We start from the raw sequence: 25,620 nt of genomic DNA, 5'->3' as shown, positions 1-25,620 counted from the left end.
ATTTTGAGGATTTCCACTCTGCATTTGTTGGAGATGGCGTCTAAACACGACTGGAATAATTCTGAGTGCACTTATTTTCACTTCACATAAGTTTTACTGTACACTTCCCAAAAAGGGGCATTGTCCGAAGGACACCGATCACCACGAAACCACCGCCCCTGGAGAATCCTGACAGAGAACATTTGCGTTTGTACTTATGCTGCAAGCAGCGAGGTAGGAACCATTCACGTACCCCTGGTTTGTTGGGAATATCTCACGATGAGCTAGAGTTTCGGACCGTGTAACGATACTGGGAGACAATGGTCGATCAATCCGTTTTGAGTAGCAAATGAGCGCTAAGTCACAGTGCGCACAGAATGACCAGAATGACAAGCCAGCGTTCTATAGCCCCCTGTGTATTTGTCTTGCAAGAGAGTGTTAAAGCCTCATGCTGCTTGTGGTGAATAATGTCCCACCGTTACGCAGTTCAGCTATTGTTTCGCGATTCCCCGACTTCGATAGATGATAAGTCGGCTTTTCCTCTACAACGGTATGACCGACATCGACTGATAAATAACACATCAAGGCGCTGGTATATGTATATAAAATTGAAGGGAGCCCACAGACAATTTTTCTAACAACTCATCTCCAATTTTAAGATTATTACTTTAAAAGTATTTACTTAATAATTTAAATTCTTCGAAATGCTACTTTGAAGAGAACATTTCCCCCGTAAATTCAGAAATATCGTTCCTAGAATTCATCAGGCACCTTTTCGAACAAGTGGATACAAAATTCTTTAGCACTTCAGATTTATAAAATTCACGGTAATAATTTTGAGTGATCAATTAGGTTATAGTGTAAGTTAAACTCATTTGACCAAGAACGCTCACAGCCTACTTACGTACTTAATTTAAACATTTTTTAGTACTCATCTTTCACCCGTACCTCTGTTAGTCAGAATAGACGCCTCGGAATACTGCGTCTGCATCCAGGCTTTGACATGCTCGTCGTTAGGCTCTACGACAACACCGAAGATTGGTCTCTTGTCACTTTCGTTGCTGAAGATGTGGGGGTACACAACGTGGAGGAACAACACTATTTCAAACTGGTTTGTTGGTTTGATGACCATACCCGGCTGCGAAGGAACAAACGCAGGACAAACACCAAGGAGCTAGATGACAACTCTCAAGTGACTGCTCTCTGCGGCGTCAATCATCGCTTCGACCGTGCATCCCTCCGACCGATTGGCATGCAACCACTTGATGGCCATGCTCAGCAGCTACATCCATAATCCTGGTAGACTATGCCTCTGGGCCATTTTTTTTCGTTTTATGCCACTGAACTACTACAGGACCTCCTACTGCCCTTGCTTGGCAGTCATTTCAATAATTTGACTGAAATTACAGAACGCGCAGCGCTCAGTAAGCCACTTGACTGCATCCAATCGGCCTGCCATGGCTGCTCGTAACACAGCCGCGTCGATTTTTTCTGCGAGATGCTCACTGTAAGATGTGGGTACGGCCCTCTTGAACACCAACAGCGAACCAGAGGGCGTATTCCTCTCCATGGTCCACATGAGTCTTTCACCCATCTAATTGTCCTGCTTCAGTTAGAAAGCTCATTCCCGAGTGTGTAGTAATATTTCATCCTCATAGTTTTTTTCCGTATGAATAGAATTTATAAAAAGAGAGCGCTCGATTTAGGCGAGTTATGTGCGAATGCGGAAGTACACAATGTATAGTACGATTAGTCACGAGCCTTGAGATAATGACGGCCCATCGTTCACAACTTGCCTCTCAACAACGAAGGAAGAAAAAGCGTCGAGATCGACCAACGAAACAGCTTGGTGTTCTTTCAAACACACCTCATCCCACGCTCCTTTCTATCATCTATCATTTTGGAAGAATGTTACTCATTCCTCAAGCATACGATACGAACACTCAGTGAATGATCCTTTGAACCGCGCGCGGTCCACGTAAGTCGAATGTTAGCAAAGCCGTCCTCGTGGGTTTGCGTTGGTTCTAAAGTAAGGCAGAATAATACTTTCAAAAGCAACGAAAAAAGCAACGCTCGTAGATAATTTTTTTATATACTTCATAGTAATGGTCTACCTCAAGGTTACGTGTAAATCTGCTAGTAACAGTGTCCTGTCGACAAACAGAGTCAGTGGCTACATTAGCGGCCACAAGACAAGCTGGTGTCTTTCCTTGGGGTGCCCTGGGAACTTTTGATTTAGCCATTGCGCAATTAGGGAATCGCCTCCCCTCTTGTTTTCATACAATAGATCGCTCTTGGTGCCACGTCCAAATTCGAGGCTGAAAAGAGTGGGGTATTTCACTTGTAGGAACAGCAACATATCGAATGTGTTCGAAGGGTATTTCCACAGTCTGTTGTGTTCAGGGATGTACTGCGGATAGTGCATCGAAAGCCAAAACGCAACCCGCAAGTGGCCATTACCGATGGCATATCTGACAGCGTCCTCAGTACATCCCTCTGATCTGTTCACATGTAGCCACTTGCACACGTCCAAGTGGCCTTTAAACGCGGCATAATCCATTGCGCTTGCCGTACAGCCAGCAGTCGTATTGGTATGAAGCCACTTAAGTGTTTCTAGGTGACCATTACGTGCAGCGTCTTCCATAGCGCTCTCGCTGCAGCCATTATATCGATGGCTATGAATCCACTTTAGCACCTCGAGTTGCCCGTTAGCTGCGGCTTTGTCCATTGCTTTGTCGGCCTCAATCCACCATTCAATACTCTGCTCGACTCGCCTACATTTAGGTCCATTAGATGCTGCCGTGTCCATATCGTGAAAGAATTGCAGTATGGCCAAGTGACCCTTTCCAGCAGCGGCTACTACAGCAGATGAGGTTGAGTTGTCTTCGTCGTAAGGCGGCACATTCTCCAGCAGCCACTTGACACACTCCAACCGACCTCCACGAGCTGCGTCAATCAGAGTAGATGCATCTGTATCAGCCCAACCTATCTGAAACAGGTACTCCAGAACATCAATATGACCGTTTTTAGCAGCATTTTGAAGAATGTCCGTAGTGACGAACAGCATTTTGTCATTGGAGCGCCGGAGTGCTTCTTTACCAGCTCGATCTTCAGACATCCACTTGACCATAGCCAAGTCTCCACGCTCGCAAGCAGCTGACATGCCCCACTCCCATCGTGTGATCCACGCTTGGCTCATTCGTTTTCTACTGTGCAGCTTTGCAACTTGCTTCATCATGTCCAAATTGCCTTCACGAGCTAAGGTATAAATCGCAGTGGCTGATGCTTCCTGGTTTCCTCGAACTAAATTACTGTCAAGTAGCACCTGAATGGCATCGGATTGTGCTCTGTCGCGCAGATATTCCACCACTCTGGCACCTTCAGGTAGTATGGACTCTGCAAATGCAACCATGCCTCCATTGGCTGCAACTGAAATAATATCGTTCGTCTCTTCCTCACTATTTTGATGAGGTGCATGCTGGTCCAGCCATTGAACAACGTTAAAGTGTTTGTTCCGTACAGCTTCACGTGTGGCATGGCCTCCCCACCTCACCACGTTACCAGGACCAGTCCAGTCCTCTGGCATGACCGGTACACTGTCCTCCCACGTATCTTCCTCCAGCTCCACGAGCTTCTTCTCGTGTTTACAGTTGCGGCCTTGGTCGTTCTCAAGTAGAAATTGTAGCACTGGCAAATGTCCATTTTCTGCAGCTACTGTGACGACCTCCGAGGGAACTTCCAGACCTGAACAATGGTCGAAGAACCACTTGACCATGTCCACATCCCCACGACGAGCAGCATTCTGCAGTCCCTCTCGAAACTGCCACTGGTGGTAGAATGGCTCGGAGCGGAGATAATTGGTCAGAGACCACCCGGGGTTCCTGTCGTTGACGGAAGTGCGACTGGATTCCCAAATCCAGTCGAGCAGTTGAATCGAACCAAACACGCAGGCTTCAGACAGCGAGAGGCATGACGACGGACCGAGGAAGCTCGAGACGAGCACTCCAATGTGGGGAAGCGCTGCGACGGGTGAAAGAGGCCGCAGGACAAGCGCCACGACTCGGAGTTGGAACGGTGCAGCCATCTCGGAATTAGCTGTAGGCCGTGAAAAATACTGAAAATAGTTTACGCTGAAATTATCTGATTGAGCCAAATAATTTCAGCGTATTGGACATCCACCGGCCACTACTGTAACATTTCGAAACAATAAACCGAGAAAACTTTATATTTTGATAAACGAAATTTGAGAATTTGAAAATATAGTGTATACTTCGAACTGAAGTATACACTTCGCAAAAGCCAATCATTACTTGTGAATCATTCATCGTTTTTGGCTCCGTCGATATCAACATGTTGCCACAACTAGTACATCAACTAGTAAGTGTTCGACTGGTTCTGCACGAACAGGCCAACTCCCACAGGCTGGAGCATCTCGGCTCCGTCATCTCCAGCTTCTTGGGCCCTTCACCGACGCTGTCACTGAGCTATGCCTGTCGCTTCAACTCTCTCCAGCTGCTGAACTGGATTTGGGCCTCCAGTTGTACCTCCCCCGATACGAGGGCTCCTAATTGGACCCTTAACAACTACCTTCGATCCGAACGCCAGTATTACTTGTGGCAATTTCGGAAATCAGCGGAAGTGGCAGCCGAATGTGGCAATGTGGACATGATGAAGTGGCTGTTCGGTCACTTTTCCAATTGTTTCGTTCCCGTGGGTGTGGTAGAAGCAGCGGCTAAAAAAGGGCATCTGCCAATTTTAAAGTTTTTGCTGGAAAATGACGCTGGACGGCACTATCCCCACAGCCACATGCCAATGGTAGTGACTGGCGGCATCGTCCCGCACCAAAGTGTCCCTGAGATTTCAGATGAGGAGCAAGGAGAAGGCATCGTGGTGCATTGGGGCGGTCGCAGCATGCTGCACTCCATCGAGCAAAAACACGTTGAGATTGCCAAGTGGCTTTGCCAAAACTCGCCACACAAGATGGACAATGATGAAATTCGCTGGGCGGTTGAATATTCTCTTCGAGTTCCTGATATGGAGCTGGCCAGGTTTTTCTTGCCACAAGGGAGATCCATTGTGGAATTTTCGCACGATGATCCAGACCCGGAAGTGGTAGAGACACTACTTGAAGAGGGATATACCCGTCTAGACGAACACTGTGCTGCTGTGTCTATCTACATGTTGGCAAGAGTGGGGAGACTGGATCTCATGCACCGGATTGTGCAGCTTCACTCTCCTCCTCGTGCTCGACCTCGATTCGACTGGTCTAGTGAGTGGTTCTTCGCTACTAAAGAGGCCTGCAAATTTGGAGATGTTTCAGTGGTCAAATGGTTGATGGAACATCCCGTCGGACTGCGTGTTGCCGAGGCATATCAGCATCATCACAGTGCAGGACCTGAGCATTTCTTCTGTTTAGCTGCGGAGGGAGGACACCTCGCTGTGATGAAATATCTCCACGAACAAGGATACTCGGACAACTTTAAAGACGCCGCTGTCCTGGCTGTTCGTAACAATCATTTAGACACACTGAAATGGCTACTTGACACCCATGACTTCCACACCTACGGCTTCATGGTTGAAGAAGCTGCGAGACATCGACGCATTAGCATCCTGCAGTTCTTCCACCACAATATTTCGTCTGGCGATCGTGAGTTTTTGCCTCCATTTCGCCATGCGATTGATGTCGCTGCTACAAACGGCCACTTAGATACAGTGAAATGGCTACATGAGACTCGCTCTGACGGATGCACTTCACTAGCGATGAACAGTGCAGCGGGAAATGGACATCTTGACGTGGTTAAGTGGCTTCATGCCAATAGAACCGAAGGCTGTACCACGAGAGCCATGGACCGAGCAGCTGGTAATGGCCACCTTGAGATGGTGGAATGGCTTCATCGGAATCGATCGGAAGGCTGTACGACGAATGCAATGGACTTGGCGGCGGCGAATGGTTACTTGAAGGTGGTCAAGTGGCTCTATGTGAATCGATCCGAGGGATGCACTGTTAAGGCTTTCGAGAAGGCAATGCAGAACAGTCACTTGCGCGTTGCCTGGTGGCTGCACGCGCGATATCCAAAGTGGAATCCCTCGATTGACACTCTGCAGATCAAACCTCCTGATCAGTTCGACATCTTGCTCTTTTTGGATGAGCATTTCCCCAACATTTACGATACTCAAGACTATGATCAGCCGGTTTTGGCTGTCGTTACTGAGCCAGACGATCGTCACGCGATGACATGGATGCGGGAGAAACACAACATCATTATTGAGGATCACGACCCGTAGGTGAAAAGCACAATTTCGTTTGCTCGGAGCTGATTTTTGCACGATGACGCTTAACTTTTACATTTCAAAAAAAATTGTGAGACCAAATAAGAAAAAAAGGACTTTAACTCGACTTTTTTTATTTTCCTTAACGAAGAAGAGCAAATGTTGAAGCTATTGTGCTTGACTACTGGCGGTCACGGTAGCGCAGCGACCCAGTATAACGAGCAGGTGCTTCTAGTGTCTTTGCGGACAGTGACGGTAAACGTACAACCAATTTGCGTACTTGACAGCTTGAAATTATATTCACTTTCTTGGGTTTAGATGGCGGTGGTGGCTTGCGGATGGGAGTTCATTGCCGCGATGACCCGCAGCAGCGATGCTGCGCGAGCTTTTCTGCTTATTCTGCCACAGTTGCTTCTACTTTTCATGGTGGTATCTCTAGAGTTCAAGCTGCGCAACCACAAACAAGTACGTAAGTGTTACTTTGCGCAAGGGCATGCATGGCTTGCACGGATTGCAGTACTTATTTATTTATATTGGTGCTTATGATTCTCCCTACAGACCATCGTCGTTTTAGTAGTAATGACTTCTATGGTGATTGGTGCTGTCGTTTATTCGAGCTTCCGCCTGGGCATCAGTCTCTGTTGCTGCAGTCGATCGTTATGGTACTACGTTTTACTATTAGTGCGTTGTATTCTCTATTGTGACCGCCATTTTGTGGGATTTTTGGTAGCCCCATCACATTTCCCGCTGGTCTGACACCCAGCACTAGCGCGTGCGGTCTAGTCGTGAACAACTGGTGCGATTTTGTGTTGTTGCCGAGTGGTTTGTTTTCACCTCACATGATCCTGGCAATGTAGCTATATGGCATTTATTCGCAAGATCGTACACTTCTATGGAACTACAAGCTTACTATTCCCTCTGGTAAGAACAGTGAGGCTGACCCCCACGTTCTTCAGATGATTACTTATTCTCTCATTGCCAGGCTTCGACTATCTTCGCGACATTACGGTGCGCTTCTCGCCAATCATCAGGTCGTACACTCTGCCAAGCATTCCTAGAGAAGACCAAGTAGACGCCAGTATAGCGGTAGTGATGATGCAACAATACAGAACCGAATCACACTTTTATTTTTTTAAGGGAAATTTCCAATCTGGGACTCGATTTGAAAATATTTTCAATCGAGGACTCACTTTTTACCACACCGCCCAATTTACAGCTCCACCGTAAGAGTCTCTTTGGCTCCCATCGGATTAGCTCGACTGATAACTTGCTGTTCCAATGATTTATCCCAAATCTCTTCCAACAGGGACATGTGCGTGACGAACGACAAGTCCAAGCCGTGGGATCCATGATTAGACAGCAAAAGAACGTGTACATCTGGTTGCGAGCGGAATGCCTCTAAATTCTTGATTCGATCGCGAAGATTGATCCTTGGAATAAAATCGGCGGTGCGGATATCCTGCTTCTCAAGAGCAACTTTAGCTCGCCAAATGCTCTGCGAAAACACGATCGCTTTGAACTCGTGTTGCCGCTCTCGTGGAAGATGCTCGCATTCCTTGATCAACTCCCGAATTCGAGCAGCCACGTAAAAAATCTTGCTGGATTTGATCCGCCAAAAATCTCGCTTGCAGTTCACAGGCCTGGCTGGTTTCTTGGAGAATGAATCAGATCGCTTTCGCTTCTTGTTTTTCATTTTCTTCTTCTTTTTCAGTGTTTGATCATTTTCTTCAAGCGGCTCAGCGTGAATCCCTGGTTGTAGATGCTTAAACCCCTCTCGAGAATACGGTGCATGACACAAACAACAGCTCGCTGCTCCTGCCTCTTGGTAACGCTTTTCCGTACAGCCAGAGCAGCTCAGATGGCCACACGGATTCACAAGAAGCAAGTGGAACTGTCGCTGGCATCCCCTGCACTTTGTGGAAGGCTGAGGTCTGCAAGACTCCATGTACGCAGTTACCTTTTTGATTCTAGACTCGAAAACCCCAGATGCGCGAAGCTGTGTAAGCGTTTTCTCTCGACCACGAGTAGTTATTTCACCAGTGAGTGAGGGCTGCAGATAGTCACATTTGTCCTTGTTGAACGACTCATTGCATGACTCGCATTGCGGTTTATCCTACTTCATCTTAATTTCTTCAACACATAGCGCACAATATAGGTGTCCACAGGGCAGAATCATCAGGAAGCGTCGATTGGTCAGACACCGTTTGCATTGATTCGTCTTCTTCAGACAGATATCGGCTAAGTACTGTGTGACGTCGTGTACCCGTCGTTCTTTCGCGCTGTTGCCAGCAAGGTTATCACACAGTTTGTCGATAGTTGCCTTCACCTGTTTCTCATCCAAAGTCTACTCAACCGCATACCCACCCATGCAAGCCATAGAAAGATCTCTTTTCACTTGTTTGACACCTCGGTGATTCTGAGGGTGCAAGAGGCTATCTGGATGTATATCGGGCGGCGTACCTGGATTGGTAGCACTTCTTGGGAGATCTATGGTTGATACTACCATACGTGCCCGTACATATTCTGCGATTGCGTTGTAGAGCTTGGATTCGCTTGGAGTCGGGTAAACTTCAACAAAACGGCGAATTACACGTGGAAGCTACAGTGACTCTTTCGTGTGCCTTATCATAACACGGGTGAGCAGGTGTAGAAGCCGATAAACGCAGCAACTTCTTCCTTTTGAAAAGGCCGAACAATTGCCTTCGCCCAAGCTCGAACAACTGGTTGCCCATACGGTTGGACGCGTAAGAAAGTCAAAATTCCATGAAGATATTGGAGATCAGCCGACCGAAAAGTATTTGGTGATGGCGTCCCAGCCATAACCCAGCGTCGTTCGGCACATAATAGCCGTGTCATTTCCATAAGTTGTGTGGTTGTCCCGCTGCCGAGCGTATGACCCTCATCGACAACAACACGCTTCATCCGATCGCTCTCGCAGTCTATATCAGGGACACTGAACGGGTGTAGCAAAAGAGTATCCCATAGCACATCACGTTCCCGCTTGTTCATCCAGCTTAACCCTCGTCGTTGGTGTTCAAACAATTTAAATTTGAGCCCCGTAACATCCTCGCTGTGCAAATCTGGTCGTGCCGCCTGAATGCGAGCCGTCGAGCATCGATACACATCAAGAAGGTTCAACCCCCGATTTGGTGTGGGCTCTAGCAGCTCCACTTTTAAAGGAACAAGACTATCCATTTCGTTAGGCGAGGCTTGTGACGTGTTGGTATATATGCCTGTGGCGAATATCTCTCCGTCTCGGCTTCCATCGCTCTGTCCGACGTATCTTGTGCTTTGAGCTTATTTGATTGATGCAATGCACACCCCAGTACGTGGCACGTTGTGACGAATTTGTGTATGCATACACTATTCGTCATTTGGTTACACGTCATTCGACGACTGGTAATTATTTGACCACGTCATCCGACAATTGGTCAAATGATACCACAGAGTTCCTGTCAGTAAACCTGCAAAGAGTATGATAGAGCAAACTAACTTTCAATTCAGTCCTCAATTTACTTTCAAGCACTCACTACCTCCGTAGTGTTACATAGTAGCACTTGTCGACTTTGTCCAAGCCTTCGCGGTGTCCAAGACCTTCGCGTCAAGATCAAAACCTTCGATTTTCTCATGCATCGTCATGGACGGATCCAGTATCCCTACCCCTCAAACCTTCGGCGAAATGCTGCAGTTTTTTTCGCAGCAGCAGTCACGCCTCCAAGAGCATATTAGTGAGCAAATAGCTGCTCAAAATGCTCGCTTCGAGACCCTCACGTCCAAGCCTCCAGCGGCTAGAAAAGCCGAGCCACCCAAGTAGCATGGAACGTTGAGTGAGGACCTCGAGCTGTGGTTCTTTACGATCGAACAATACTACGCTGACTACCATCCTCTGATGGTGGAGGAATCACCATCGTTTGTCACGATGATTTCGTGCCATCTGGCACCTACCCCTACGAACTGGTATCGCCAGTTCGTAGCGGATTGTGAACGGGCAAACATTGTCCGTTTGTAGTCCACATTCAAGCACGGTCTTCACAAGCACTTCCTCCCCCCTGATAACGAGTACATGCTCCGTGAGAAGCTGTGCAAGTTGACCCAGATGGCCACGCTACATGACTACATCGGCGCCTTTCAGGACATTCTCATACAATGTCAAATGCCCATCTCAGCATTAGAACTACGGTTCTATTTCCAACAAGGTCTCCGTAAAGAGACAAACAACCATCTTAGGGAACACCATCCAGCTACTTTGGAAGAGACCGTTCAGCTGGCACTACGCTTCGACCATGGGCTACAACGCCCGGCTCAAGCCTCTTCGGACTGGGAGATGACGGCCACTTGCCACCGATGCAAGGCTGTGGGCCATATCGCCCCTAACTGTCCTTCGCTAAAGCAGTAACCCCCTTCTTTTAAAAGGAGGTCGTGTGACGAATTTGTGTATGCATACACTATTCGTCATTTGGTTACACGTCATTCGACGACTGGTAATTATTTGACCACGTCATCCGACAATTGGTCAAATGATACCACAGAGTTCCTGTCAGTAAACCTGCAAAGAGTATGATAGAGCAAACTAACTTTCAATTCAGTTTTCAATTTACTTTCAAGCACTCACTACATCCGTTGTTACACACGTACTATGTCTTGTCATTTCGACCTTCTCCCTATCCGCCATGTTAACCTCAGTGTCCTGAGGACCTTCGAGATGGCTCTTGACAAACGCAAACTCCTCGTCCAATACAATTTCTCGCGTCTGCTACAACAAAGTCCTCTGGAGTTTAATCCAGTCCATCCCGCAATCGACGCCAGAATATGCTTAACGTATACTTTTCCAGAATCGGTTGAAGCGTAGATATAATGCTACACTTAGTGCATGCAAACATGGCTTCCTTGATATTGTCCGATGGCTGGTGGGTCATCCTACATGTACGTGACGTGATTTGGTTGAAAGACTCATGATGGGCCATGGAGCGGAATACGCACACAGGTTCGCTGTTGCTGCTCAAGAGGGCCATACCCACATCTTGCAGTACCTAGCAGAACAAATCGACGAGGCTTTGTTTCGAGCAGCCATGGGAGCCCGATTGAATACAGACAAGTGGCTTGCTGAGCGCTGCACGTTCGGTAATTTCAGTCGTATCGTTGAAATGACTACCAAGCAAGGACAGTAGGAGATCCTGTAGTATCTCAGTGGCATAAAACAAAACAAAAATTGGCTCAGAGGCATGGTCAACCAGGATGTAGCTGCTGAGTATGGCTACTTGGGAATAGTCAAATGGCTGCACAGTAACCGCACCGAAGACTGCTCATAAGGAGCGATGAATAAGGCAGCTACAAATGGCCACTTGGAAGTGGAAATAAATTTGGAGTAGTTACTTTATAATTGTCAGCTAGTCACTCTTCACTCGGCTTGTACTTTCTAATTGTCGACTAGTCATTTCACTTAGGTACGAAATTTTAGGATGCATAATCGAACCTAAGTGAATACCAAAAACAAAAAATCAACTTCACACAAAACTGCGACTCCATACTCCCGCCGGCCGATGGGGACAACCGAACGAAGTGAGGGGCCCCCTTTAGAGGAGGTAGAGTGGTTCTTAAGGTTTGGCGCTGAAGGTGAAAGGGTTTAGGGGACTAGGGTGTAGTCTTCTGTCTACGAGAAGCGAATGCGTAGGTAGAACGCTTTCTGTTGTTTAGGATCAGTGTTCGGTACTACAGAGTTCTTATATTAATGAGAGAAACCAACAGAGCGAAATTCGTTATTACATTTATCCCGTCCATCTATTTTAGTTCTCTAGCTCTCCATTTCTCTGCGAACATCTTCAACAGAGTGCACATCCCATCGTTTGCGATTAACGCCGATGTCACTGGAGTCGGAGAGGCGGAACAGGGTACATGCTGAACGCTCAGCAGCAGTTAGCTGCTCTTGGTGTTGAAGCTTAACGAGAACCGATTCTAGTGGTGTGTTGTTGACGATGGCGGCTGTCGGTGCCAGGCGACTACGAAGCTGGGGAAACTCCGCAACAACACGATCAAACAATCGCCTGGTACCTGACAGCGTGAGAGTACTGTGTTGTAGAGCTTGTGTCACGCCTTCCATCTTCTCCATAGTGTCGCGGAGGGCGAAAACTCTCTCGTTTTCACCGCGCGTCAACATAAGCTCGTCGAGCGCGTACTCGGCAATAGTTCCGTGGTCGAGAGATCGTAGGACTGGCTCTAACCGGCAGTAACGATTGACCATTTCATAGGAACTTGACCAGCGCGTATCGTTCCGCGTGACAGGGCCGAGATGCGTTTTTTTTTGCGCGGTACTTCAACTTGGACAGCGCTTTCATGAGCGAATGAACCTGGCTCAGCACAGTCTCCTCAGGGGCCAACATATCCTTCATTACCAAGTTGAACCTGTGACTAGCACAACCAATGAAGGGGATGGCTCCTTCACGTCGTCCAATGTACTGATTTACAGAACAGTTGTCTCCGGTCACCCAGAGTACCGCATCCCAAGGTCTCTCATAAACGGACAGAGTATCGGCAATTAGGTCAAATAAACTTTGTGCGCTGAGATCTTCTTCCTCGTCTACTAGCAAAAATGCTAGGAGTAGAAACCGGCGCGACAGACAGTCCAGATCGTCAAAGTAGTCCTCCCCGGTGACAGGAGTGGGACCACTAACAGAAGTGTCATCAACGACCGCAAAAATAGCGACGCAGTGCCGCCTTGCGCTTGTCCGTCCGTCCATAACCAGCGCAAACTTGTCCGGGAGCTCAGCGAACGCGGCCTTGCACGTGCTCGTGCAGCTTGGTCACATAGGCTGCCAGCGTCTTGGCGGAGATGCTGCCCATCTTGGCATTCTGGCGGACGAGACGGCGCTCGCAAAACGTAAAGGGCAAGCGCTCCTGACAGAGGCTACGTGCACCGTCTCGAAGTTGGACTGTGTAGCCAATGCACCGTCCTGGACATATTATGTGCTGTACGCTCAGGTGACAGCTCCGTATGACTGGATAGTCGGATACGTCAGCGAACAAAGTACGTGCGTATTTCGCACAAGAGCGTAGCGGCAAAACAGGAGTGTTTGTCAGTGAGTAGTGACAGATTGTTGCAATACTTCGAATTTTTAAAAAACACTCGAGCAGCATCGCTCTCTGGTTACCATATATAGCATATACATGGTATTTTTAATACTCTCCAATGTTCATACGTAGTACCTCCAACGTTAAGTAGATATTGCTCAAACTTTTTTAACGTAAAAAAATCTCACATTGACGCTAAGATAAGACTCAGGTATCGATAGTGGAAGAACTCCATCGCCTCTCTGCTACGAATTTCACTATCCAAGCCAGTCACTTGCACTCCATACAACTGAAGCTCGATGAAAAGGAGCACAAACACTCCACAATTGTAGTCGTCGAGTTGGGGCGCCAGGTCAATTCGTGTAAACCGAAATCGCTTTGGCGACTCCGGAGCCGGCAAAAGTGGAAGCACCTGCGTCTTGAGAAAACCTTTAATTGCGTCGAATCTATCGCCAGTGTTTTGTGGATCGTAGATAACAACTTCACTCGTCTTGAAGTTTACACCAACAGCGCACCAATGATTCCAGTCGTAATGGATAACTCCAAAGAAAAACAAATTGACGCTTGAGTCTCTCGATAAATCCATACTCGCCGCCGCCATTTTAAGCTTGCTCCAAACAGGGTGATCTTGAATTGCCTTGGTATCATATCGCGGGTAACGAAGGATCTCTGAGGGGACTGTGAACATCGTGGCTTCTTCGCTGTGTCGCTGTATAATTGCTTTCATACCGAGGTCCATGCTCGAGCTTTCAAGTGGGGTTTGTCCGCAAAGCCCTGTAGCATCGTAGGTATCCCGAGAACATCGACCTGTTTCAGGAAATCGAAGAGGGTCGCTTTGTTTGCCACCCCTTCGGTCCTAATTGAGTCGTCGGTAGTCCACGCAGTATCGTCATACTTCTCCACCCATTTCAATGCACTCTCAATACCGATAAACCGAGATATGGCCGTGTGCCAAGATCTCATTGCCTTCAGCATGCTCACGTTATACACGACCCCACCTGTCTGCACAGTTACTCCTGTCTGTGGCATTCTGGTTTCATGGTCGCTGTACCATCGGTTTTGGAACTGAGCGACTTGTGCTTCGCAGGTTTCGATTCTCCGTAGAGGCAGCACCGTCCTTAACGTATAGGGGTTTGTCTCGGGCTTGTTACGACGCTCAAACACGGTGGTCTTTGCTTTTCTGTATTGTTGAAGAATCGTCAGTGCACGAAGCGCGACTGCATGTTTGTAGGTGACGCCACTTTGAACGGCCTCCACTAAGAAACCGACGGATGGCTCCAAACCCAAACCTACAGCTTGCACCATCAGTGAAGTTTGTTTCAAACTGGTATTTAGAGCCGTCTTGCGAGAAGCAACCGTAACTTTCACTCGTCCCGCCTTCTTAGTACACTTGGAGACCATCCATCTAGGTCGGCTCGGTTGCACCTTCTCCGCGTTCGCAAAGTTGTCGTCGCTTGAAGATTCATACTCGTATCCAGACTGAGACTGTGTCACATTTTCAGAATTTAGCACACTCCCAGACAGAACCACAGGCTTCGATAAAACCACTGAACTCGACACTGGCTGCTCGTTGGGTTCTCTAACGCCCTGTGCAACCTCGAAGTGTGTGTCGTCAGGTACAGTGTCTCGTTCCAAAGTATCCCTTTCGTTTTGCTCAGTTGCGGGTGGGACAGCGAGACCCTCGACGCTTTCCTCCGCTGTACCAGCCACTTGTGTCGCCTCAGGTAATGATCCAGTACTAGACTGGGTCCCCATTTCTGACTGGTTTGCTGTTTCGGTCTGTGTTCTCTCTGATTGACGGTCTGTCTCCACGTGACGGACCACGATAGGGCAGCTACCGGTTTGAGCAACTTGAAGAAACCTTTTAAGTGATGCAGATAATGCCGTATGAGCCTTGGTTCCACGGTAAGCACCGACATCAGCAATTGCCGTCCAATTGAAAACAGCTCCTTGAACTTCTCGTTCTGCGTCTTCGTGCGAGTAGTGAGTGGAAGTGGAACCGCTCTGTCCTCGTACGCTTCTACAACCGTGTTTTCAGCAAAATTTACTTGGCCCAACTTCCTGTAATTCTTTAACAGCCACCGCCTATGAATAATTTCTTCCGGAACCAATGTAGAACAACCCGTGACCTTACGATAATATATGATGTGGCGACAAGGTAGGAGCCTCGTGACTCGAAACATGCACGAGCACGTCCAGGCTTCTGGGTTAAGCATGTACTCATCCGGCAAGTCAGCATCGTCTCCACCCTCCGTGTAATGCATCATCACGTACGACCCCACCAGATAATATCGGTACTCTGTGGTAGAGTTAACAGCAAAGTCGTATTGCTGTTTTATCAGCTCGACAGCATGCCGTCACACGGTATTCAATAGCTGGTTCATTTCGTCATCGTACTCCACATTGACGTAAACACCTACGCGCTTGACACTGCGCGACCACATCTTTTCGTTCACTGTCTGCCAAAACAGTATCGAGACCACGCAGTCATCCAATGTAGACGAGCGATTCACCAGACACTTCAGTTTTTGCCAACTCGACTCAAGCCTATAATATTCAGTATTTAGTACAACACTAAAAAATGATCGGATCCGAAACAAAGCTGTTATTCGTCTGGTTCCCCATGTGAGGGACATTGCCGCGATACACAGAGCTCCACATTTCCTTGCAAGTCGTCCAGTTTTCATCGAAATAGTCAAACCAAAGCTTAACTTTGGTATCTGCACGTAGTACCACCTTCATCGAGGCGATCACGTTGTCATATATCACTTCAGTCGGAGCCCCAACCAAAAGCTGAACCAAACGCTTCATCTCCTTCTTCGTCCAAGCATCCAGATTGTACTTTTCCTTTGCAGTCTCTTCTTGGAGATACTTAACCACATGAAAGTGGCACAGTAAGATCCTCACACCTGGAAACTCCTCTTTCAGAACTGCCAGTTCGGTGAAATCCATATTATCACCGCAATGGAGTCAAAAGAAGGACAACCTTCTTTGAACTGCTTGCACGCTAAGCGTAGCGTTTCTTTCCGCTCGTTCTCGATAAGGCAATGCTACAGTACACATCACCCAATACGTCACAAATTTTACAAGTCAGTTTGTACCACAGTCTCAAATTGTGTACTAGTTAGAGAATATTTCGTGAGACGGACCTGTACGTGTTGACCTTTGCTCAAGGTGTCATGGATCATGAAACTGAAGAGTTTGTAGTTCGACGCGTTGGTATCGTGCGTCGCATCTATCAGGAGAATCTCCGGGAAATGCTCGAACATTGACCTCATGTGAGCTGACTGGATGCTGATGCACTCGACAATGTTCTGGACATACAATCCAAAATTGGTAGTTACGATTGAGATAACAGTACTAACGAAGCGCAATACTGAATCATACCTCTGCGTTTGCGTACACTCGCGTCAAGTTACCCTTCTGCGACGCAAAATCCTCCAGTATTGCCCGTATGCGTTCTTCCACAGTAGGAAATGTGTAGCTTTCCTTTTTCAGACGCTCGACCAGGTTGTGGATATCCTTCATGGTAGGTTCCACGTTTGTATTCTCCATAACGTATTCCAGTATCCGTTTCCGGTTTGCCCCAGCTCGATGTAGCGTCCGCACTGTATCAAGAACGGCTGTGTCACTAACTTGCCGAGCTTCGTGGTAGTTATGATACAGCTCCCTTCCGACGTCGTGGTTGTGCCCAGTGTTCTGCTTCGTGATAACGATTTCCCAGTCAGCACCAAAGTGCACACAGGCGTTGATCTAGACGTGGCTCAGGTTAGTTTCGCTATGTAAAGTAAAGCCTAGCGCAAAGTGATTTCAAGTGTATTCTCACCTGGGCTTTGCAGCCAATTCTCCTGGAGTGCTGGTTCGGACGCTTTCCTAACCCTCGGGTGTGCCGTGGTTCCCCATAATGCGTGCATACGTAAGTTTTGTTGTAAAACTTATACTCCTCCGGAATCGGCTTGGCAGTAGACATTGTCCTTTTCATTCTGGCGTTTCTCGTGCGGACGGGAGTGTTAGTCCTAATGGAGTAAACCTGCACGAGGGCAAACGTTAAAATCAGCTGTATCCCTCAGACCAATGTAAATCAGGAGGGTGTCACAGTCTAGGATTGTAAAACACTCTAAGCAATTAATACAAACCTGGTAGGTTCTCTTGCTGTACGCCTTCAGATATGACTCCAACGCATCCCAACTGTCAAAGGCTGTCACATTCAACTCAGGAACATGCACTAAGGTGTCCAGAGGAGCGACATCACCTCCGCCGCGTTCTTCTTCTTCTGACTCGGAAGAAATGTGACTGCTCGCCCCCGATTCGGGTGTGTAAGAAGAACAGGAGTCCCCACCGTGCTGATATTCAGCCGAGGAATCTAGTGCTTCCGAAAAATCTGTCCTTCGCCGGCTACTAGAGCTGTGGTGACGCGAGGAGAAGCGACGATGAGAGTGCTTTCTTCGTTTGGATTTCTTGCCGCGTTCGCGGACGGAAGAACGCCTTCTCACTCTCTTCTTCTTCTTGCTGCGCGAGTTCGTCGGAGCTGCATTGTTGCGGACTTCCCTGTCGCTAGAGCTTGACGAGAGGCTTGCAACGTCTTCTTCGCTATCGTCGCGGTGGTGGCGAGGCATCACGGTGCGGTACTCGTTCCAGTAGGGCAACGCTGCTTTCGGCTCCAGGTGCTGCTTTGTGGGCCGCTGATTTTGACTGGGGAGGGGGGAACCATGTTTAAACACTGAGAGTGATGGTCTGTATCCGGGGTCGGGTTACTGCACATCGGCAGATATCGAATAGATTTGTGACCCCTCAAATGCCCTTTTTAAAGACTGTGCAGGGAGACACTCTCAAGCGCTCCTCCACAACCCACTCTACCCAGCGGTAGATGTCAGACATCCGTGCATCACAACATGCATCTGAAGGGCATATTTGTTGCGCAGCACCGTCTCGGCCTTGAAGCCTGGGTGGAATCGCCGCAGGTGTTTCATCAGGTTTGTAAACCCGTGCGCGCTGCGGTACTGGCGGCTGCAGGAGTTGCACACGTACTCGCCCTGACCGGAAGGACGGAACAGGAGCGAGCAGATCACACGGTTGGCGAGAGGCATGGTCGTAGGGAGAAGGGGGCTGGGAAGGTTGGGGTTGGGTGAAGGCTGTGCAAATTGCAGAATGAGATTGAGCAACTTGGCTGACTTCAGTGATTGTGCGAGTATTGAACTGCACAAAAAGGGTGGCAGCTAGGCAAAAGCAAGAATACAATTCAAATTTGAATTGATCAGAATGGAATAATGAATTGCACGTGTCCAATTAATAACAAATTTTAAAAATTTGAATACATTTTTTGAATAACTATTTTTTACCGACGCCTGTTTAGGATCTAAAAGTGACCAGCGCTACAAAGCACTGGAACGCTCCGTTTGAATTTCAAGCTAGTCACTTTTCGAGTGCCAGCTAGTCACTTGTAAACGGTTGTCAAACGTAGCAATGATTTGGCTGTCCAAAAAGTTACTTTAGCTGTGCGAGGTAGTCATAGCTAGAGACTCAAAAAGTGACTAACTCAGACAGTACGTCGCGAAGTGACCAGTGCAAAATTGAAAAATAACTAGTTCAAAATACGCACCCCTTGGAAGTGGTCCAATGGCTGCACGTTCATTGCTCTGAAAGTTGTAGTGTGGATGCTATGAATGGAGCAGCGCAAAATGGTCATCTCGAGATGATCAAGTTGTTGAATGCCAATCGGTCGGAGGGATGCACGGTCAAAGCGATGATTGACGCCGCAGAGAACAGTCACTTGAGAGTTGTCATCTGGCTCCTTGGCATTTATCCAGCGTTTGTTCCTTCGCGGCCGGGTATGGTCATCAAACCAACAAACCAGTTTGAAGGGTGTTGTTTCTGCACGTGGAATACCTTCACACTTTCAACGACGAAAGTGAAAACTTTTCGCTGAAAAGAGACCATTCTTGGTGTTAACGGGGAGCATAATGTTGCGCATGTCAAAGCCTGGATGCAGGCGTTGTATTCCGTGGTGTATGTCCTAACTGCTAGAGGCACGGGAGGATGACGAGTTTGCTGTTTGCGTCTTTCGTCGATAGTTGATGTATTAAGCTGAAGATCAGGTTTAACTGTTTAATTAAACATATATATACTCTAGCAATAAATGTTAATCGTGCTACATGTTTTATCAACAAAATTTACCATTCTTCGTCCACGCCCGCAAACACGACTGGGAATTCTACTTGCAGCCAGGCTACGATATGTTTATGGCTCGACTTGGAGCTGGAGTCCAGCAGAATCCCCTTTGGGTACTCGACCAGGCTGAGACTGAGGGAGTTGCTGAAATGGCGATACAGGAACAGTAGCACCTCAAACAGGTTGTCCGGACGTCGCCACAGTTCCACGCTTAAAGGCCTTCCAAACGGTAAGTGCGAGAGCAGCCATGCAGATACACGTAAGTGCCCATTGCTCAACGCTCCTTCAATCGCTTTCTGTGTGCAACCCTCGAAGTGGTTCACATACAACCACCAGATCACATCAAGGTGTCCGTTCTCAGCGGCTCCGTCCATTGCCTTGCTAGTGCATCCCTCCAGTCGATGGTTATGAAGCCATTTTACTACCTCTAAGTGGCCATTAGCAGCAGCACAGTCCATCGCAGCAGGTGTGCAGCCTTCTGACCGATGAACATGCAGCCATTTCACCACTTCGAGATGGCCATTAGCTGCTGCGTCGTCCATGGGATCAGTTGGAAGCCACTGGGAGCGGTATCTACACAACGTTGCGTGCACTTTCAGATAATTATCCGAAGCAGGCACGAACATTTGCGTCATGTGTTTCTCTCTACTGGAACTCCGAACTCGTCTTACGGAATGAGAGAATTCAGGAACGACCGACACATCCTGCTCTTGGAAATACTGGAGCATCTCCAAGCGTCCGTACCTTGCAGCTTCATCCAGTACGCAATAGTCCGGAATGCGTTCCGAATCGGGAATATGGTCGATCAGCCACTTGACTAAGTCGATGTGATCCTCTCGGATTGCGTGCAGTAGAGCATCACAGATTTTATCGACAGCTCCTAGTTCGAATAGATATTCCATGACCTGGATGCTCCCTTTGTATGCTGCGCTGAATACGAGCTCAGAGTACAGTCTATCGTCTCCTTCGAGCGTCCATCGACCAGCCGGGTGCTCCATCAACCATTGGAGAATATCACGATTGCCGTACACACAAGCGAGGACCATAGCGCAACGCCAGTCAGTAGTCCACTCCGCGTCGTCCGGAGGTGGGTTTTGCTGTTCTGCAATCCGCTGCATTAAATCCAAGCGTTCCGAATGAACCAGATTCTTGATGGCAACTCCAGCGCTGAAAAAATCTTGTCGGAAATATCCACAGTCCAACTTCCATTGGATAATATCCGGATGTGGACAGTATTGGCCATAGTCCAGAATGCACTTGCCCGGAGGGAGCAGAAACTCGGCCAGCTTCGTATTCCCCACACGTAGAGCGGTCGTGATGGCATTTGTGATCTGAGCTTCACCGAACTCAGATATTTTGTATTGGCACAACCAATGAACAACATCTGAGTGACCATTCTCGACAGCATTGCTAAGGCTGTGCCCACCCCAATGCACTTTGTGTCCAGTCTTCATCCTCTCCACATCAGTCTCCAATAAAATCAGCAGTATCTCCAAATGTCCGTTCTTGGCTGCAGCTTCCACCACTTCTACGGCCACTTCGCAGTCCTTAAAGCGCTCAAGGAGCCACTTGACAACCGTCAAATCGCCTTGACCTGCAGCGATCTCCAATGACTCGGAGAATTGCCATCGATAGTAATGGCGATTGGACTGCAAAAAGCAGGTGGGCGACCAACTGGAAGACCTGGAGCTAATGTCACTGAAGCTAACGCGCCAGATCCAGTTCAGCAGCTTCAGGGATCCGATCTTGCAAGCGTCGTGCAGCGAGAGGTTGCTGTCCGGGCCCAGGAAATCAGAGATAGTGGGGCCCAGATCCTGCAATGCTGCAGAGTTTTCTTGGTGGCTCAGAATCAATTCAACGCTCAGCAGCGAAGAATACATCGCTGGGGTTGCTCTCGTTCTCGTAGAAGATTGAGGAATGCCTCCAGGTGGGCAATGACCAGTTATCCAGAACAACTTCAACCGTACGTAGTCGAAGAGATATACAATACCCGTATAAACAGATAACCTTGTTTATCGAGGTACCTTGAAGGTACTTTCAAGCTCTTTCGGGAATCGTGTAACTACATATCCTTTAATATTCAGTTCAAGGTAGAACTCGCATGACTTCAAGTCTATATTGCGTTAGCATGCATGACGTGCACGCGACCAATGAAAAAAGAGATGATGCGCGAGCTTATTTAAGTTTGATTGCTCGCATGGACGTGTGAATGTGTGACTCTTGGGATGGATTGATCTCGCCTATTGAGCTGCAGGGCGTCGAGTAACGTTAGTTCAATAACTGCAAGTATAACCTATGTGGATACCACGGCTGACTTTGTTGCTAGTGTCACACAAGTAGCGAGTTCGGTGTACAGCTCTTTAGTGGAAAATTACGCTTAGTGTTGTTTTTATTGTCGGCAAAGGACCAATTTATGATCACTTTTTAGCGTTCTGCCTCACCTTCAACTTGACTCTGCATCCCCCTTAAAGAGGTGCCGAAGGGCCACTTAGTCATTGGCTCGTGTATTGTGCTTCCTATACTCTCATGGTCTACTGTATACGCCTTTTACGGTATATAAAAGTATTGAAAATATCACAAGTGTTTTATTTTAAAAGAACACCTGCTGATTGGATAATACCAAACGAATAAATTTGCTTCACCCGAGCAATGTCCCCGCTCCTCCAGCGAAGAGACTCTCTTAGAGAGCCCCGATCGGTGGTATTGCAGTGCGTCGAGGTCGTCCTGCGCCACAACGATGCTCTACAGCACACTGGTGGAATCATTTCGAGTTTCCTGGGACCCCCACCTAATTTGCCCTTAGCAGAAGCGTGTTCCTATGGGTCGATAGATTTGCTCGACTGGATCTGGGAGTCCAGTTGCACTAGTGCCGAGGATAGAAGTTCGTCTTGGACCTTATGCAACTATTTATGCTCAGATACGCACTATGCGCAGTGGCAGTTTGCAGAGGCACTGGAAGTTGCCGGTACAAGAAATGATGTGACAGTCGTGGAGTGGCTTCTAGAACACAATAATGGATCTCAAATAAGTGAATATATCGTTGACGCCGTAGTTGCAAAGGGCCATCTGGACGTGTTAAAAATCTTTCTTGCCTACCAAATCGAGGCTGGGATGGTTGACTGGGGGTACAGTATCGTAACCGCGATGGAGAACGGACACTCAGAAGTTGTCAGGTGGATGCACAAGAACATTGGTGGTGGTGTTCACGTTCACAATCTCATTGCTATGGCCCTGGATATCGGCGATATGGATCTTGCGCAGTTTTTGATGCCACGTGGTGGCTGCCTCTTGGACTACGCTTGTCCTGGGAAGAATGTATACATGATTGAGTGGATGTTTGACTGTGGATACCTACGACGCAGTGAGACCCACACAGTGAGTGCCATACAAAGTCTTGCTGAAGTAGGAAACTTGGAGCTCTTACAGAAAGTGATACAGTTGGTTCCTGAGCTTCCGATCGATAGCTCCATTTGGATCAGATGCTGGGGTTTTGCGTTGAAAATTGCGTTTATGCGGTGCAACTTCCCGACCATCCGCTGTCTAGTTGAGCACCGAATGGGGTATTTGATTTGTAATTGTTATTGCAAAGTTTTAGCTGACCTAACCTGGCTGGCAGCTCGAAAGGGTCACATCGAATTGTTGCAGTACGTTTACAATCTTGGAATACCTAATGCTTTCAAAGACGTTAGCATTTGGGTAGGCGCCGTAAGTAATGGAAAGTTGGAGACCGTCAAATGGCTTCTTGAACGCAAATTATATCCTCCGAGCGACGAGGAATCCAATGTGATCGATGAAGCGGCAAAATATGGCCGCTTGGAGATTTTACAGTTTTTCCACGGACTCAGCACTGTTATGACTATGGATGAGGATGCCCCTGAAAGCCGATTAACAATTCAGGTCAACAAACTCTGGGCTAAAAGCCATGCGATAGATCTTGCTGCTGCCCATGGCCATCTTGCTGTGATACAGTGGCTGCATATGCACCGGAAGGAGGGCTGTACAGCTAATGCGATGGATGGTGCAGCGACGTATGGCCATCTTCACGTAGTGCAGTGGTTGCAGGAAAACCGTGATGAAGGGTGCACTACAGTGGCGATGGATGCAGCAGCGTCCAATGGGCACATGTCTATACTTCAGTATCTTCAAATTAACAGGTCAGAGGGGTGTTCTGCCAGTATCATGGATGGTCCTGCTAAAAAAGGAGACCTGAATATGCTAAAATGGCTCCATGAGAACCGAGCGGACTGGTGTACGAATTGGATACTCAAGTACGCTGTATATTCGGGTCATTTGGGAACTATATGCTGGCTGCTAGTTCACTATCCCGGTCTAAAGCTGGAATCGGTGGAAATGGCTGAGGATGCACCCAACAAATTTGATGTAGTGCTGCTTCTGGTCTGGCATTTCGGTCAAAGTTGGATCACTTCTGACTTTGTAGAGGAATCTATACTGCCTGGCGATGCGAAACCACACGACAACTACATCGCAGAGTGGGTGCGGGAGAAAATGTAGTAGATTATCGGCTGACGTATCCGGATAATAGCAATCATTGATTGAGCTGCCCTCAGATCGATTTCAACTTTAGCGATTTCGCAGGGTCAATAAGAAGCAGAACAGGTCCGTAGAGTTGGGGACCATTCTGAAATAGTACTTTGTGGTGTCCAATATTTTTTTTACCAGCAATATTGATCAAGAGAGAGAATGAGCTTTTGCCAACAACATTAACCAACTTAACGCACGTGCCAGATTTCTCTTATATTTATTTCAGTATGATGTAAGTAGGGATTCGAGTTGAGGCGCTTTTTGTCGATTCATATATAGCCTTTTTCTTAAAGTGATGTTGGCATGCCAGTGAAAAGAAACGTATTGTTGAGTGGCAAGGGCGCGCTGAGCGCGCCTCTCGCTAAAAGGCAGACAGGGAGTCCTGTCTGCCAGAGAGTTAAAATAACAACTGAAACCTCTCTAAGTTGTATTAATTCTGATTAGCAAGTACGAGAGGAAGTTCAGATCACAGCTGTGATCTGGATAGTGCAGGCAGAGAGCTGCCTGAGCGAGGATCAAATCTACAGGAGAAGTTTGCATATGTACAGACAAATGGCTAGAATTACAGAGACCGTGTGAAATCTACAGAATTGAGGACGTGCTTACAGACGGATGAAGTAGTTTTACAAAGCTGTCGGTTGAAAGTACAGACACAACTGCCATGATTGGTGGTGACTTCCACGCGCTATTCCGTCTGCAAGCGGATTGGCCAGCTGAAATAGTCTCGTGCTCAAATTCTAAGTTAGTAGTTTAGTCCGGATATAGACGTTCATTCACCAAACCATAACAGCCCCACAGAGACACCTTCATCTCAAGAATCAGCATGCCTAACTACACTTGGAAGTTCTTTCGCTCCTGCTCGACTGAGGCAGACATGGAGGATTTTATCGATATACAGAAGAGAAGGTTGAAAGTCAAGAATCAACTCGAGAGATGCCAGGTGTGCTCGCCGAATGGGAATCAACACAATATGCGCTATATAATCTACAAGTGCAATTCGACTTCGTGTTCGGAGAGCGCAAGTAGCCTCCAGAGTTGCAACTGGTTTGTCAAAGTGCTGTTTTGCCAAGAAACCCTCAAAAGCAATATTTTTCAGAGTGGAGTCCACTTGAGCACTATATCATCACCCAAGACGTCTGGAATTAGTCTTGGTATGCAAAGATTTATTCGAGAGCGAGCTTCAGCGGGTGAAAAACCATCTCGCGTAATGAACGAGATGGTGCTTCACTTCAAACTGGAGTCAGCAGATCCGAGAGAATTGCTACCTCGTGTTCAAACGCGAGTTCGGAATCACCGTAAAAACATCCTGAACGACAACGACTATGTTGATGAAATGGAGGCTCTAATTCAGAAAAATCGGTACTCAAGTGGCCTTGGCGACAACGTAGCCTTTGCTTTCGGGTATGCTGTAGGCTCTATCGGCGAACCCAAATTGGGAAAGGGATCCGACGAAAGCCCGCTAGTAGTCGGGTTTGCGACAAAAACGTCTATTCGGCGACTTCAATATGCCAATAGCTACATGACCCATCCTGATGCAACTTTTAAACTCAACACTAGAGGTTTCCCGGTTATCGCTGTTGGAGTATCGGACTTGTG

The 25,620-nt window shown here is 47.7% G+C and overlaps 16 protein-coding genes across 16 annotated transcripts; 5 read left to right on the top strand and 11 right to left on the bottom strand.

Moving 5' to 3' along the window:
* Window positions 1–732: 732 nt before the first annotated feature.
* Window positions 733–1,111, bottom strand: PPTG_24240 (hypothetical protein; the record flags this gene model as incomplete). Its single annotated transcript, XM_008915860.1, has 2 exons — window positions 733–776; window positions 928–1,111. 2 exons carry the CDS (start codon window positions 1,109–1,111, stop codon window positions 733–735), a joined length of 228 nt encoding a protein of 75 aa, XP_008914108.1.
* Window positions 1,112–1,339: 228 nt separating this feature from the next.
* PPTG_24239 (hypothetical protein) lies at window positions 1,340–1,549 on the bottom strand (the record flags this gene model as incomplete). Its single annotated transcript, XM_008915859.1, has 1 exon — window positions 1,340–1,549. One exon carries the CDS (start codon window positions 1,547–1,549, stop codon window positions 1,340–1,342), a length of 210 nt encoding a protein of 69 aa, XP_008914107.1.
* Window positions 1,550–2,025: 476 nt separating this feature from the next.
* On the bottom strand, window positions 2,026–4,096 carry PPTG_17822 (hypothetical protein). The gene has a single exon (XM_008915858.1). It carries the CDS (start codon window positions 4,061–4,063, stop codon window positions 2,153–2,155), a length of 1,911 nt encoding a protein of 636 aa, XP_008914106.1. The 5' UTR covers window positions 4,064–4,096; the 3' UTR covers window positions 2,026–2,152.
* Window positions 4,097–4,297: 201 nt separating this feature from the next.
* Window positions 4,298–6,378, top strand: PPTG_17821 (hypothetical protein). The gene has a single exon (XM_008915857.1). It carries the CDS (start codon window positions 4,330–4,332, stop codon window positions 6,262–6,264), a length of 1,935 nt encoding a protein of 644 aa, XP_008914105.1. The 5' UTR covers window positions 4,298–4,329; the 3' UTR covers window positions 6,265–6,378.
* Window positions 6,379–6,567: 189 nt separating this feature from the next.
* On the top strand, window positions 6,568–7,321 carry PPTG_24238 (hypothetical protein; the record flags this gene model as incomplete). Its single annotated transcript, XM_008915856.1, has 5 exons — window positions 6,568–6,714; window positions 6,808–6,911; window positions 6,980–7,045; window positions 7,107–7,170; window positions 7,232–7,321. The coding sequence occupies 5 exons, from the start codon at window positions 6,568–6,570 to the stop codon at window positions 7,319–7,321; spliced, it is 471 nt and encodes a 156-aa protein (XP_008914104.1).
* A 36-nt stretch (window positions 7,322–7,357) lies between these two features.
* PPTG_17820 (hypothetical protein) lies at window positions 7,358–7,942 on the bottom strand (the record flags this gene model as incomplete). Its single annotated transcript, XM_008915855.1, has 1 exon — window positions 7,358–7,942. The coding sequence occupies one exon, from the start codon at window positions 7,940–7,942 to the stop codon at window positions 7,460–7,462; it is 483 nt and encodes a 160-aa protein (XP_008914103.1). The 3' UTR covers window positions 7,358–7,459.
* A 44-nt stretch (window positions 7,943–7,986) lies between these two features.
* On the bottom strand, window positions 7,987–9,589 carry PPTG_24237 (hypothetical protein). The gene has a single exon (XM_008915854.1). It carries the CDS (start codon window positions 9,442–9,444, stop codon window positions 8,875–8,877), a length of 570 nt encoding a protein of 189 aa, XP_008914102.1. The 5' UTR covers window positions 9,445–9,589; the 3' UTR covers window positions 7,987–8,874.
* A 433-nt stretch (window positions 9,590–10,022) lies between these two features.
* Window positions 10,023–10,854, top strand: PPTG_17819 (hypothetical protein). The gene has a single exon (XM_008915853.1). It carries the CDS (start codon window positions 10,313–10,315, stop codon window positions 10,643–10,645), a length of 333 nt encoding a protein of 110 aa, XP_008914101.1. The 5' UTR covers window positions 10,023–10,312; the 3' UTR covers window positions 10,646–10,854.
* Window positions 10,855–11,204: 350 nt separating this feature from the next.
* Window positions 11,205–11,417, top strand: PPTG_24236 (hypothetical protein; the record flags this gene model as incomplete). Its single annotated transcript, XM_008915852.1, has 1 exon — window positions 11,205–11,417. One exon carries the CDS (start codon window positions 11,205–11,207, stop codon window positions 11,415–11,417), a length of 213 nt encoding a protein of 70 aa, XP_008914100.1.
* Window positions 11,418–12,002: 585 nt separating this feature from the next.
* Window positions 12,003–12,779, bottom strand: PPTG_17818 (hypothetical protein). The gene has a single exon (XM_008915851.1). The coding sequence runs from the start codon at window positions 12,485–12,487 to the stop codon at window positions 12,041–12,043; it is 447 nt and encodes a 148-aa protein (XP_008914099.1). The 5' UTR covers window positions 12,488–12,779; the 3' UTR covers window positions 12,003–12,040.
* Window positions 12,780–13,498: 719 nt separating this feature from the next.
* PPTG_17817 (hypothetical protein) lies at window positions 13,499–14,002 on the bottom strand (the record flags this gene model as incomplete). Its single annotated transcript, XM_008915850.1, has 1 exon — window positions 13,499–14,002. One exon carries the CDS (start codon window positions 14,000–14,002, stop codon window positions 13,499–13,501), a length of 504 nt encoding a protein of 167 aa, XP_008914098.1.
* A 35-nt stretch (window positions 14,003–14,037) lies between these two features.
* On the bottom strand, window positions 14,038–15,069 carry PPTG_17816 (hypothetical protein; the record flags this gene model as incomplete). The annotated part of the gene is made up of 1 exon (XM_008915849.1): window positions 14,038–15,069. One exon carries the CDS (start codon window positions 15,067–15,069, stop codon window positions 14,038–14,040), a length of 1,032 nt encoding a protein of 343 aa, XP_008914097.1.
* Window positions 15,070–15,888: 819 nt separating this feature from the next.
* On the bottom strand, window positions 15,889–17,930 carry PPTG_17815 (hypothetical protein; the record flags this gene model as incomplete). The annotated part of the gene is made up of 6 exons (XM_008915848.1): window positions 15,889–16,244; window positions 16,301–16,364; window positions 16,464–16,628; window positions 16,702–17,067; window positions 17,141–17,344; window positions 17,451–17,930. 6 exons carry the CDS (start codon window positions 17,928–17,930, stop codon window positions 15,889–15,891), a joined length of 1,635 nt encoding a protein of 544 aa, XP_008914096.1.
* Window positions 17,931–18,167: 237 nt separating this feature from the next.
* On the bottom strand, window positions 18,168–18,401 carry PPTG_17814 (hypothetical protein; the record flags this gene model as incomplete). The annotated part of the gene is made up of 1 exon (XM_008915847.1): window positions 18,168–18,401. One exon carries the CDS (start codon window positions 18,399–18,401, stop codon window positions 18,168–18,170), a length of 234 nt encoding a protein of 77 aa, XP_008914095.1.
* Window positions 18,402–19,405: 1,004 nt separating this feature from the next.
* Window positions 19,406–21,389, bottom strand: PPTG_17813 (hypothetical protein). The gene has a single exon (XM_008915846.1). It carries the CDS (start codon window positions 21,360–21,362, stop codon window positions 19,485–19,487), a length of 1,878 nt encoding a protein of 625 aa, XP_008914094.1. The 5' UTR covers window positions 21,363–21,389; the 3' UTR covers window positions 19,406–19,484.
* Window positions 21,390–22,072: 683 nt separating this feature from the next.
* On the top strand, window positions 22,073–24,069 carry PPTG_17812 (hypothetical protein). The gene has a single exon (XM_008915845.1). The coding sequence runs from the start codon at window positions 22,132–22,134 to the stop codon at window positions 23,992–23,994; it is 1,863 nt and encodes a 620-aa protein (XP_008914093.1). The 5' UTR covers window positions 22,073–22,131; the 3' UTR covers window positions 23,995–24,069.
* Window positions 24,070–25,620: the final 1,551 nt, after the last annotated feature.

Source organism: Phytophthora parasitica (assembly GCF_000247585.1).
Source record: "Phytophthora parasitica INRA-310 unplaced genomic scaffold supercont2.76, whole genome shotgun sequence".
Classification (NCBI taxonomy): Eukaryota; Oomycota; class Peronosporomycetes; order Peronosporales; family Peronosporaceae; genus Phytophthora; species Phytophthora nicotianae.
The sequence above is the reverse complement of the archived record's forward strand: the minus strand, read 5'-3'. Positions and strand labels throughout refer to the sequence as shown.